General features: G+C 37.8%; 1 protein-coding gene across 1 annotated transcript in view; it reads left to right on the top strand.

Annotated features, from left to right (window-relative positions):
- Window positions 1-14300, top strand: part of frem2a (FRAS1 related extracellular matrix 2a) — a 56407-nt gene that overhangs the window by 17545 nt on the left and 24562 nt on the right. The window contains exons 4-6 of the mRNA XM_079598684.1: window positions 2941-3171; window positions 9406-9531; window positions 10361-10612. Coding sequence (XP_079454810.1) covers window positions 2941-3171; window positions 9406-9531; window positions 10361-10612 — 609 coding nt within the window. The remainder of the gene's footprint in view (window positions 1-2940; window positions 3172-9405; window positions 9532-10360; window positions 10613-14300) is intronic.

The raw sequence follows: 14300 nt of genomic DNA, 5'->3' as shown, positions 1-14300 counted from the left end.
CCCCACATGTGGTCAGTATCCATGTAGTCTTTGTCTACGCTGCTTCGGATTTGTGGTTTGTGTGTGTTTGCTTTGAGGGATGTTGAGGTTAAAAAGAGGGAACGTGAAAGTGAAGAGCAGAAGGCAACAAGAGAGATGAGAAGGAAGGGAGCAGATAGAAAAGATGGATATGGGGTGTAAATAATGAGGTTCTATGCAGGGAAAGGAAAATGAGTGATCTAGACCCTTTTTTTTGTTTGTTTGTTTTTTCGCTGACATGCGTCTTGTTTTTTTAAACTCAAATACGTGTTCTGTGTGAGTGGTCCCATAGGCTTCATTTTCTGTCACCATTGCAAATTTTGTCCCTAACACTATAAAGCAGCTACCAAAGAGATGTGTGTAATACAGAAGAATCATCTCGTGTAGTTGAGACAGCAATTACATTTTTTTTTTTTTTATGTTACATTAAAACCTAGAACTACGGAAGTTGAATTTCCCTTTTTTTTTCTTTTTTATCTGAAGTGAAAGTTGGCTTCCATATAGAAGTCCTTATTCTGAAATATTTGAATATACACTACCATTCAAAAGTTTGGGGTCAAGTTTTTTTTCCCCTCTTTTTTTTAAAAGAAATTAATACTTTTTATTCAGCAAGTATGCATTAAATTGATCTAAAGGGACAGGAAATTCATGAATATAATTGGTGCAATGGGATCCAGGCAGACAAGCAATGATGATGTCAAAGATCAAAATTGAATAAGAGAAAACTAATTTATTAAGTAAAAATGTACAATTATAGAGTCAAACAAGTTAAGTAAGAGTTTATTATAAAATCAAAAGGAAATAAGGGCAAAATAAGTGAGATATTTGCAGAATGAAAGGAGAGGTAGAAGAGACAACGCAGGATAAGAAGCAGAAGTGAAGAGCAAAATAAGAGCAACAAATATATATTCAGGAAACGTACAGCCTCTTAAACTTATTTTTGGTCTAATAAGAAAAGGTCACACAGACTTATCCATTATGTCATAGTTGGTGTAATGGCTAGGTCAGTGTGACTGGTCACATGTCAAAGATAGATGAAAATAGACGTACAAGGTGTTGATTTGACACCTTTAAGAGAATACTGCAGATCTGGCATTATCTCATGTCTGCAGAGATGGAAACAGACATATTTTGATACAAAGGTACATCACGCAATCAATTCTGATGGAAAATACACCCACTCAATCTTACAGCACAGAAGAGACACCAAAGATCTTACATTTGGAAATAATCAAACATATCAGAGCATATAGTAGAAAATATGACATGTAAAATAATAATTATTAATAAAAGAAGTAATATGAATACTGACATTTTCATAAACGTTGACCATTTTGGATACACCAATACTGTTACAAAAGATATTCCATTTCAAATAAATGCTGTTCTTTTGAAGAAGAAAAAAGCAGAACAACTGTTTTCAACTGATAATAATATTGTAATAATTTCTGAAGGATTGTGTGACACTGAAGACTGGAATAATGATGCTGAAAATGCAGCTTTGCCATCACAGGAATAAATTACATTTCAATATATATATATAAAACAGTTATTTTAAATTTCACTGTATAAGAGACTTCTTTCTTTGACAAGGTACAGTATAATTAAATAAAACACATCACAAATCATTTTAATTGGACAGCAAGAATGATTGCTTCAAATCACTGTGTAAGAGAAGAAACAAAACACAAACAAGTTTCGAACTACATTAGCGAGAGAGAATTATGTCAGAATAAAATTTCCGGATGAACCATCCTTGTAACAGCAAAAGTGTGATGGTGTTAGTGCTCTTTCTCTGTGCTCTTTGGAGCCTGGAGCTCCGATCTCTGCCAATACCCCCCCCCCCCCCCCCCCCCCCCAAACCCCCAACAAAGCTTTCTGCTTCTTCACACCCGCCTGCCTCGGCCCTTTTCTCCTTTTCCTCACGTCTCACTGTGGCTGGCGTCCTTTGCCGCTTGTTGTGGGTAGAATGGGCCCCCCTGTTGTTAGAGAAATGGAATTGAAAGTGAACTCTCTCGCTCTCATTCTCTTTTTATTGTATTCGCCTTATATCTTTCAATCAATTTCTGTCTTTCTGTGCTTTCTTGGAAGATTTTTTTTCACATGGTTGGGTGGAGCATATGAAGGTTTTTGTTCCTTCTGAAGTTGTAGCTGAATGCTGCAGCTAAAAAAAGAAAACCTTTAATGGTCACTTTAAGGGGCCTTATGAACATCAGTTTCACGGCCTCTTTAGTGTAACTGAATTTTTTTCAATTTTTTAAGCTTATCATGTTTCTAGTGGGGCAATATATATATAAAAATCTATATATATAATTAGATCCCTAAATCTACAATCTTTTTCTTCAACCGGTATTTTGCTTTTCTTGTCATGTTGTAGCTTAAGTGTTATGGATTGAAGAGCAGCGATCATCCAGCATTGATCTGCAAGACTGCGGTGATTTAATTCCTCACATCTGTTTGGGAGGTTCTGGCAGACGGATCCCTGACAGTGTCTCTGCTTGATGTATCAGAGATCAAACGCTTCCGGGCAGGTTCACTTCAGGTTTTCCTACTGTGTGGGAATCCCATCACAGCTTCATTCCTGTGTTACAGTTAGAGAGGAAGTCGAGTGTACATGCTGTACTTCAGTTCGACATGTTCCTTGATTTTTGTTCCTGCATCTTAGCCTTGAAGCATCAGACATGTGGCTTTTTTAAACTTCTATACACAGTGCATCTCTTTCTGCATGGCATCGATGATGCGTAGACGCCTGCGCCGTTGTGCGCAATCTTTATAAATCTGGGAAATGCAGACCTTAGCTAATCCCAGCTCATACATTTCGTAATAAGCTTCTTTGAGTTCTTGAATTGTGACACATCTGGAGGCTGGAGATATGAAGTCAGGAAAAGTTTGTCAATATTGTTGTATTTGTGCTGTTTTTAGGGATTGGTACTCTGGATGGCAGTGCCGAGAAGGGCAAGGATTTCCTGGGAAAATCTCAGAAGCAGGTACAATTTAACCCCGGCCAGACCACAGCCACATGGAGAGTGAGGGTTCTCTCTGATGGGAAATATGAGCAGTCCGAGACGTTCCAGATTGTCCTGACTGAGCCGGTGATGAGTGTTTTGGAGTCACCAGCAATAGCCACAGTTGAGATCGTGGATCCAGGTGATGGTAAGTCCAACAAAAGTTGACCATTTCAAATTTCAAACCTACCAGTACTATAAACTGCCAAACTTTATTACAGCTGAAAAGCCATTTCTGCACCACTGAGCATTACAGAACAGTAAAAACAAGGATTTGGAACTAAATGTTTCTCATTTTGGTACATTCTGAGCAGAAACTGTGTTTTTATGTTCTGGCTCCAACGTTTACTAATGGTAACCAGTTAGAATGAATAAAAGATCAGTTAATGTTCTTTTTGTTTTTACTGGAGTTAAAATGCTGATTAGCATTCAAATGTGATGAAAAGCCCATGTGAGCTAAGGTTATATACAACCACTGTTCAAAAGGTGTCAGTAAGATTTATAAATGATCTCATATAATCAGTTTGTGTCTGAAAAGACAATGGGAATTAGATCAAATGTAATGTATACTTCTGTTCAAAAGATTGGGTTTGGTAAGATTTTATGTTTTTCAAAAGTCTCTTATGGTCACCAAGCCTTTATTTATTTGACCAAAAATTCAGTAAAAACAGTAACATTGTGAATAAATAACTATTTTAAACTCACACCATTGGTTGAGTCAGTAGTGTTTGAAAAATGGTTATGGTTGTCTTTGCATATTAAGCTGGGATGTTAATATTTTATTATTGGAAAATTGCTGGTTGGTGCAGACCAGTACTTGTATTACACTAAATTACACTTTTTAAATAAATAAATTAATACTTTTATTCAGCAAGGATACCATTAAATAGTTTGAAAGTGAGAGTATAGACATTTATAGTATTACAAAAGATTTATATTTCAAATAAAAACTTTTGTTCTTTTTGAACTTTTATTCATCAGAAAAAAAATGTTTTCTCAAAAATATTAAGCAGCACAACTGTTTTCAGCATTGATAATATAAAAATATAAAATCTTGAGCATCAAATCATCACATTAGAATGATTTCTGAAGGACCATGTGACACTGAAGTAATGATGCTGAAAATTCAGCTTTGCCATCACCGTTATAAATTGCATTTTAAAATATATTACAAACAATAGAAAATATATATTACATTTTAAAAAATGCCTTTTAAATAAAAAATTAAGCCTTGGTGAGCATAAGAGACTTTCAAAAACATTAAAAAAAAACGTACCGACCCCAACCTCGTGACCACAAGTGTATATTACATTATATCTAATGTGCATTGGCTTTTCAGACATAAACTTATCCAATGATTATATGAGATCAGTTCTTTTTTCAGACACATTTAATTCTTCAAAAATATCCAAACATCTCCGGTTCAGCCGCTCAATAAACTGAACCCCCATTACATCTAGTGAAGAAGTGAGTGAGTAAGAGGTAGGCATGATGTTCAAGAGACCAACAGAAAAAAAAACAAAGCTTCTAAAAACATCCCAGGCTATTTTATAATGTTTTTTGTTCAATGTTGCAGATAAAAACATAGGCATTATCTCGATATTGCAGATGCTTTTTTTTTCTGTCTTTCAGTAGACCTCAATTATCATAGCATTTGATATCTCTTCCTACCTGCGAGCTTTCAGCGCACCGTCCACCCCCGCATATCGGCGGCTCTTCTTTTCATCTCGAATTCTCCGCACAGCTCTGTCTTGCTTTGAAAGCGTCTCGTCGATTCATGTAAATTGTCGACAGGTGTTTGAGAAAGGTTTGACCGGGCTGCACCGGCTCCCTCTGCAATTAAACCATTCGCATTTGAAAGTTAGTTGCACAGTTTTCAAGGGGCCATTTCTGAGGGGTCAAAGCACTTTTGTTTGCGAGGACCCAAACAGAGAGATGGCGTGATGATAACAACAGAAAGCCGTCGTGGATAAACCTGTCATCAAAAACACTTTTCACACAAGCTTTCTTTTAATCTCCAAGCAGCTCTTGATTCAAAATACAACTTTTTTTCAGTCTGTTGATCGTCTCGTCTGGGGTTTTTTTAGCCGAAAGCCGTGGCTGAATTATTTGCCTGTTCATCATCAAGACATCATCTCATATTCTCACAATTACGGCCGTATTTAAATGTGTAGCTTGAATAACCGGAGGCTTACATCGTTTTATTCTGTGTGTTTTTGTCTTTATCGCCTCCTCGGGGTCCCTGGATAATTAAAAATTTCATCTATAATCCCAAACGCTGCGATAGTTTCCATCTAAATGTTACTTGAACCTCGGTATCTTTGCAGAAGTTATTTCTGCTTAGAAAAAAAGAAATAAAACTCTGCTGCTTCCCCAGTGAGCTAATTATCAGTCTTACGGTGGGGTTTGTTTGCTGAGGCTGATGCCCCATGGGAGGCTTGACGTGACAGAGTCTGGCTGCTCTTTCTAATGGCGAGAGGGAGGGGGAGGATGGGGCGGTCGGCGCGCTGCGGTCCTGTTGCTCCATGTGCAGTTTTTTCCTTTCAGGTTAATTATCCTTTTAGCTTTTGTGCGTGTGTGACAGTGTGAGGTCAGGCATTAATATTTGAATGCAAGAGGTGGTTTTCTTCCGTCAAGGGCCTTCGGAGACCTGTCTGACCCAGTTGCCACAGAGTCGTTCACACGTGATGGCTTACAACGACCCTTTGGCTCAGACAAAAGCCTGCATCTGGAGTCGCATCTGTGACTGGGATGGCTGTGATGTGACAAGCTTCCTGCTTTACAGCCAGAACCTTTCACTGCTTATTAGCGTAAAGAGCCATTAAGGAAGAGGAGAGGCTGCTGCATTACTGCAACTTTGCTTTCTGGTTTTATTATTATTATTATGTTGAAAACGGGTTTAATGAAAGTTGAAATGGCTTTACCTTTTCCTGTTGGATTACTGAAATACTTTTTTGTGTTGAAGATCGTGTGACTTGAAAAGGTCAAACAAACCACAATGCAAAAAATACTTTTCTAAATCAATATTAAAACTATATATCTTTAAAAACAAGAGGCATTTTTTGAAGCAAAACTGCATAGGAGATTTAGGGCCCTATTTTAACGATCTAAGCGCATGGTCTAATGCACTTTAGCAAAAGTGGATCCGGACATACCCTAGTTTAAAGACGGGAAAATGGTGGTCTAAAGGGGTCGTCTCTGTTTTCTTAATGAGTAATGGGTGTGTTTTGGCCGTAACGTGGAATAAACCAATCAAAGTGTAATTTCCCATTCCCTTTGAAAAGCCAGTTGCGGTCGCGCCATGGCGGATTGCTATTTACATGAAGGAATTTGCTAGCGGAAAGACTGAACATCTCCACAGAGGAAACTGATCTGCTCGTGCGCAAGGTTAAAGCGCAAAGCAGATCATCTACAGGATAAGCTGGATTCCACCATATCTTTATGTACACAATATAAATCTTTTACATTGAAATCTTTTTATTTGTAATAATTGTTTGTGTGCTGCTGCGCAACCCTGTGTGTGTAATAAGCAAAGTGTACACGTGTTGTGCACCCACTTATAGGCGCATCTTTAAATAACAAACAATATACTGCGCCATTGACTTTAGACCTGGGGTGCTTCTCAATATCTCTCCTCGTCTCCTCGCTCCTCCGTCCTCCATCCTATGATCCGGAAACCGATCAAGCTCAGCCATCTTGAAGGACATCTCAATTCTCTAATTGCACTGCGAGGATCGAGGAGTGAGGAGGCTTCCTGAGGAGTCATAAGCGAGGATACACGGGTGTATCCTTTGCGGACGAGTTTTATCGACTAAACGTGACCCACGTTTAAATTCTCCTTCCCCTTCACATCGGTCACAACCATTTGAATTTATACTTTACCTTTGCAGTTTAAATAAACCACACATCTCATATTTCAACAGATTAAAATATCTTGCTTTATTATTATTTATTATGAATTTCTTAAATAACCAAACTTAAACAACTTAAGGGCAGATCCTTTGAGCGTTGCTGATGACGCTGTGAAGTGGCGCTCGAGTGATCAAGTATTACAATGTATAAATAAGCTTTCCTTCGATTCCTCCGTCCTCCTTTTCTTTCCTTGCAGCCTTCCCTCGCATCCTACTGGGGGTGGAGCTGAGACGCGAGGAAAGGAAACGAGGATCATGCAAAAATAGGAATTGAGGAGCACCCCAGGTTTCAGTTGGTCAATGGCGCAGTCTATTTCAGTTGCCTCCAAAAATAGCAACGTGCCAACAATGCGCCTGAACACACTCGGTTTTCAGACCAGCACGCCCATGGGCGCACTGATTGGCCCAAATGCATTTGCTATTTAAACAACGCGGCGCAGGATGTGAAAATGATAACTGCGTCGGGCTGACACTAGCAAAAAACACTTGCGTTGTGCCGCATTGCGCATGGTGTCTGATAATGCCCTTAGACTTATTTTAAATATTATATCCTGAATTAAGTTTATATTTCTTAGTCCATAAGCGATTCATTTTTTTCTTCTTTTAGAAGGAAGGAAGGAAGGAAGGAAGGAAGGAAGGAAGGAAGGAAGGAAGGAAGGAAGGAAGGAAGGAAGGAAGGAAGGAAGGAAGGAAGGAAGGAAGGAAGGAAGGAATTTACCTAATGCAATATATACATTTGTGTGTTCATTCAAAGTGAATATAGTTAAGTACTGCAATACTTTTTATAAATAACCTGTTATGATTGACATGTATATAATTAAAGTAAATCCTATCTATACCATGCTATTCTGTCAATCAAAAGTAATTTGACCGCCTATCTGCAGAGGACTCGACCAAGAGCTGAATATTAATGTATAGGATTTTACTTTCTAATCGGTCTTGTTTTTGTTCCTTACAAAACAAGGTAATTATTTTGGCCCCTGATGCATGAGTGTTTCCTGTGTGAGGGTAAGACACAGTCTCTCTCAATACATAAGCCTTATACCTGAGAGGCTACATACATTTGCCTCATTGTTATTCTTTTCTCAGAGCCAGTGTTTGAGTCTTGAGGGCTGTAAGATTCATTCTTTTATCAGCAGAGCCGTCACTCAGTCTGCACAAAACTCAGAGACCGAACAGAGAACAATGTTTTGGTTTTGCAGAGGATATTTTGTTCTGAAATTTACAATGTCATGTGGCTGAAAAAATCTGGGGTGGATAAATAGAATAGATGATTGACATTTTCTGAAAGACCTGTCAATCAGAGGATCAAACTACTGTAAATATTATAAGAGCAGTTTTATTGTCTATTCATTTTATATGAGGTTTGAATCCTTTTCAAACCTGTTATCATGTCTGCCGGTAAATGCATATTAATGCAGTTGATTTGATGTTGTTTTGATGTTGATTAAAAAAATTATATTTGAAAAAATATGCCGGAATTTGTAACAGGGTTGCAAGTTTTGCCTAAAAAAGGGTTAAGTATCAATTTGTGTAAAAGATTTAAATATTTGATTTGTTCACAACTAGCCCATTAAGTTACTTTTATAACACATTTGTTTTGAAAAAGTCCTGGGACACCAAATTCTACTGTATTTATTGTATGTTATCCTTCAAAGCCGTCACTGAAAATGCATCTGTCTAAATGTGTTGTTTTCTTCACTCTCTTTCCCTCCAGTTTACCTATTACTTGTCCAGCTAGTTGCTCTATTTTTTACATCCACTCTTCCTCTGTGACAAAAGACCACTTGTAGACTTGATGATTGGAAATGTTTGCAAAGCATCATGTATAATTGCATGGAAGGATCTGGGGCAGGACAAGGCCATGCAAAGAGGGATCTTCTTATTTTTATTATTGGTCCCTGTGCGCCTCTGTTTCAAAAAACATCACCAGGCTTTCACCAGTTGTCTTCACTAGTCTTTTCTATAGATTCTATAGAGATTTCTATTGAGTTTTTTCTCTCTCTCTCTCTCTCTATCAGTTCAGTGTGCTATAAAAAAATCTGTTTATATGTTGACTCAATCCTGACCTACGGTATTTGAAAATAGCAACGCCTGAACAAGCTCCCACTCAGTCAGACGGTTTACAGTGCAACACAATGCAATACACAGCCAGTACGGACAGATATCGATGCCGCGCTGTCCAAAGGCCACTAAAAACCTAATATGAAGCGTTCAATATGAAAAATCTATTTTCTCATACAAAATGTGTTTTTGCCTTTTGTGCAAGATAAATGTGCATTACACGCCCAGTATAGAGCTGTATGATTTGAAATAATTATATATTGAAGAATCAATCCACCGCCTGTGGTGTTCTAAAGCCCTGCGGTAATAGTGTTTCTGACAGGGAGCCGCTAAATCCCTCTGTGACTGATATAACAGAACAGCAGTCCTAATACTGAGCCAAATCTTCTTCTTTTTTTCTTTGACAGAGTCCACGGTGTTCTTTCCTCAGGCCAGCTTTGCCGTGGAAGAAGATATCGGAGAACTCCTGATCCCAGTGCACAGGAGGGGAGATGTCAGTGAGGAACTGATGGTGGTCTGTTACACCCAGCAAGGTGCAATACACAGCATACGCAACCTTATATATGCTCGTCTTTATATTTAATTGAATGGCAGATTATGATGGCCAAAAGTACTGCACAAACACTAAACTGGAGCTTGTAATTATGTAAAAAAAAGAATATAATATACAAATATGCATTTTGTATGTACAAAAACAAATGCTCATTTTACGTTAAGTTGTTTATTTTCTTGTAATGCTTTTCGTTAGTGGTGAAACTGCAGGGAGTTTGTGAAACTGCAATAGAAATTCAATGCTAAATTAAATAAAAATATATCATTAAAAATTCAAAAAATTTCATTATAAATGTAATTATCAAAATAGCCTCTACAAGATCTTATACAAATTATTATAAAATAATCTATATTTAATTTTAAATTACTTTTTTTGTGTGTGTGTGGAACACAAAAGTAAATATGTTTCAAAGAACCTTGGATGGATGGATAAACGGATGGAAAGTCTTTTGAAGTTATGCAATAGCTTTTTGCAAATACCAAATATTAGTCATTATTCACTAAGATTTTTCCTGTCTTCAGAATTCTTATCTCTAGCCTTTCTTTGTGTTGAAATGGGGTTGTCTGTGTCATTTTTTTTTCTAAAACAACATTCATTTTTGTGTTTCTACTTTTGTGTCCTATTTATATATATATAAAAAAGGGGGTTTACAATGGCAATAAAGAATGACAGTCATTTTTGAAAACTTTCATTGTCATTTTTGGGTAAACTATCCCTTTAAAGATTCACACTCGCAACATTTCCTCAGATGTGTCTTTATGTGGATTTGAATGAATTCCCAGCGTGTGTCCTTTCTGTGCCTGCTGCAGGCTCTGCCAGAGGAACCGTCCCCACTTCTGTTCTGTCCTACTCCGACTACATCTCCCGTCCAGAGGAGCAGGCCAGCATTCTGCGCTTTGATAAGGACGAGACGGAGAAGCATTGTCGTGTGGTGATCATTGACGACTCGCTGTATGAGGGCGAGGAGAGCTTCAACGTGACCCTCAGTATGCCTATGGGAGGCCATCTGGGGCCAGAACACCCCACTGCGAAAATCCGCATACTGCCGGACCAGGACGACGGTAAGTACTTGTTTGCTTTTGTATGATTTAAAGGAACAGGACATTTTCTCTCCAGGAAGTATGGATTCTAATACTGACAGTTTGATGATATATACACGTGACCTGAACAAAGAAAGTTACACACGTGCATCTGAGTAAGTGGGTGCCGTGGCTTAGTGGTCAGCACACATGATCTTGGGCTATGGTGCTCATGTGGGAAATTTGAGTTCAAGTCTGGCTCGCGTCATTTCCTGTTCCAGTTTTTTCCCCTCATTATTTCTCTCACTCCCTCCTTCTTTTTTTATCGATAAAAAGTGCCAAAAGTACAGAATTTAAAATAAATGTAAACTATTTTCTTTTAATAAAAAATAAAATGAGGCAGACTTACAATTCAGTCTGTGTGAACCATACAAATTAGAGCCATTCACAGTCCATATCATGCTCAGACAGATATGTATTTGTTAGTTCAACACAGTGATATTTAGGGAGCAGTTTATCTTTCTCCAAAGACTTGTATAGCGACAGAATATTTGCACGCCTCGTGTGCATACGGCAGCCAGCGGATGAACCCAGAATAGACACAATGCACATGTAAATGGGCAACGCTGAAGTTTGCACGGGAGTGTCTTTCTCCTCCAGCGTTACGAGGCCTGAAATCACAGATAAAGTTGAGTTATTCTAAAGCCTTCTTTCCTCAAAGCAAGAGAATTAATTATTTTTCGGTGGAAAGCGAACAGATTTTTGTTCTTTTATCTGTTTTGCTGTTATTATGGCAACTCTCAAAAGTTTGCGGAGGAAACTAGGAGCCGCTGGCTTAGCCCACCTAAGACAGAAAGCGTGAAATTGTACTCAGGAGAGAGCTGGAAGGGATAGAGTTCATCCTTTGGCTCACTATGACTAGGAAACTATACATTAACATACGTGTATATAACGCTGTGTGTCTGAATCCCCGTGCTGCTGAACGTGGATTAGTGGTAATTCCCATGTGACACGAAGGTGAAAGCTTTCATCAAGTTAAGTTCAGCTAAGCGTGCTGCATTCGGTATATCTGACAAATAGTGTTTATTAAAGCGTAAATGGTGTGTGTGTGTGTGTGTGTGTGTGTGCGTTTAAGAAAGGGGCCGTGTAATTAGAGGATGTTCTTGGCGCTTTGTTTTGGCATGTCTTTCTGACTCCTTATCTACCTCTCTTTCTCACACACAAACAGTACACCTCAGGCTACTAAAGTTAGTTTCTGGGGCAATCCTCTTGTCTGTGGTACAATATGCTAAGGGAATTAGATCATATCTGCCTCTATCTGAGGCTGTTATCAGTAAATCTGGGCTAAAACCACCAAAACATCAATCAGCAGCTTGCAATAGCAACACACTCCTTAAATTCAGGGATAGAGCTGCAAATGAGTGTATCATTTCAGCATATTGTGATTATTTAAGCTTAACGTAGAGGTTACAAGGCTCCTAAAGGCTTTAAACATTTATTATAAGATAAGTGTAACTATAATAAATTGTCTTTACTTAATTCTGGACATGAGCTGTGAAAGATACAATTCTGTGGACAATATACTGTATTCCTGCTCTCTCAATATGAAATCCAAATCCAAGTGAGCTACTTACTGTACAGTATTTTAAGACATCATAAGCATATTGCCTTACCACAAGCAACATTATTCTTCCCTCTAAAATACCAAATTTTGGCCAAATTCTAAAGCAATGTCACATGTTTCTTTGTATTGCAACAAACTCAAATAGTTCAAAATCAGCAGTCAACAAAACTGTTCCTTTATACTCTATTCTGTAATGAAAAGTATCGATAGAAATAGTTCAATGACTTTTAAAATAGTAAAATGACATTAAAAAAATATATTTTATTCAGCAAGGTTGCAATAAATGTATCAAAAGTGACAGTAATGACATTTATCAGGTTACAAAAGATTTATATTTCAAATAAATTGTGTTCTTTTGAACTTTAAATGAATCAAAGAATCCTAAAAAAAAGTTATGGTTTCCACAACTGTTTTCAAAATTGATAATGATAAGAAATGTTTCTTGAGCAGCAAATCAGCATATTAATATGATTTCTGAAGGATCATGTGACACTGAGACTGGAGTAATGATGCTGAAAATGCAGCTTTGCATCACAGGAATAAATTATATTTTAACATATGTTAAAATAGACGACAGTTCTTTTGAATTGTAATAATATTTCACAACAGTAATTTTTTTCCTGTCTTTTTGATCAAATAAATGCAGCCTTGGTGAACATAAGAGGCTTCTTTCATAAACATTAAAATAACCGTTCTAAAGTTTCCGGTCTGAAAGATTGTGTATGTGTACATGCTTTCTATTTTATAATAATTTTAGAGCATTGCTTCATTGGCTTAGCATCGTGATTCAAATTCATTCATTCTTTTTTTTTTCTTATATTTTTTTAAAAATGCGACATTCATGCAAGAAATGCTGAAAAACAGCAATACACCACAACGGTCTTTGTGTGTCTGTGTGTGTGAAGAGGGTTGTTTTTCTACATTCATTCTATTTGAAATGCTGACTGAATAGTAAAAACGAAATTCTACGTAACCCCTAAATCTGTATCATCCTGTTCTCCTCAGTCTCTCTATTTCTCTCTTGTGAACACATACTCGCACATACCTACGCATGAATTATTGATCTGGTGGCCCTAGTCGGGCTGCTAGAGTAGGTTGTGTATAATTTCTGTTTTTATTTTTCTGTTTATCAAGGGTTTCAGAACCGAATGAAGAGAGTCTGTGAAATATTTGCGGTGTCATTTAGATTTATGTGGAGTGGTTAACTGCAGATGGAGAGATAAACATCACTCCAGCAGAGTAAAGCAGAATACCCTCCCCCAAATGACCAGACACCATGAGGAAAAAGACTGTGTGTGCGTGTGTGTGCGTGTGCGCGCGTGCGTGTGTGTGTGTGTGTGTGTGTGTGTGTGTGTGTGTGTGTGTGTGTGTGTGTGTGTGTGTGTGTGTGTGTGTGTGTGTGTGTGTGTGCGTGTGTGTGTGTGTGGTAGGAGTTTGCAGGTAAACAGACAAAGGTTGACTCCCTCAGGCAATGCAGGGATGATTTTTATCTCCGAATGCTGGAGAGAAGATCTCAACGAGCGTGGAAAGAAGGTCAAAACTACAGCTGAAAATTCAGTCCAAAACTCAATTACTCTCTCTCAGCTATGTGTGCTAAACATGAGAACTGGTTGGACGCTGCCTGTGTATGAGATAAACCATGTTGGGAAGTTACTACATCTTGCGAATGAACTATAATTTTTCCAGTTGCTTGAAAGTAGTTTAGCTGTTTGTTTGTTTTTAAGTAGTGTTGCTTTTTCATACGTTTGGTGAGTCGGGTGGACTGACTTAGGAAGTTCCACTCAGTACGTTCCGTCTCTCTCTCTGAGAGCTAATAGAACTGCGTCAAAACAAACAAGGTCCGGATGCCGAGCTCAGTGTTATTTGGCCGACAGCTACTGAGCTCACTGCAGATTAAAACTGAAGAGATGTTCTGCTGCAGGGATAAAGAGTATAGCAAAAACTAGTGGAAATAGTCGAACATAGCCAGATTGCAGGATACTCTGGCTACTTAAACAGAAAGAGACTACTTGATTTATAGTATTTGTAAAATTACCTATCATATGTTACTGAAATAGAGAATTTACTACAAAAATATACATATTATATATACATAAATTAATTAAT

Source organism: Phoxinus phoxinus (assembly GCF_949152265.1).
Source record: "Phoxinus phoxinus genome assembly, chromosome: 23".
Taxonomy (NCBI): Eukaryota; Metazoa; Chordata; class Actinopteri; order Cypriniformes; family Leuciscidae; genus Phoxinus; species Phoxinus phoxinus.
Note: the sequence above shows the minus strand (reverse complement) of the source record. Positions and strands in the feature narration are given on the sequence as shown.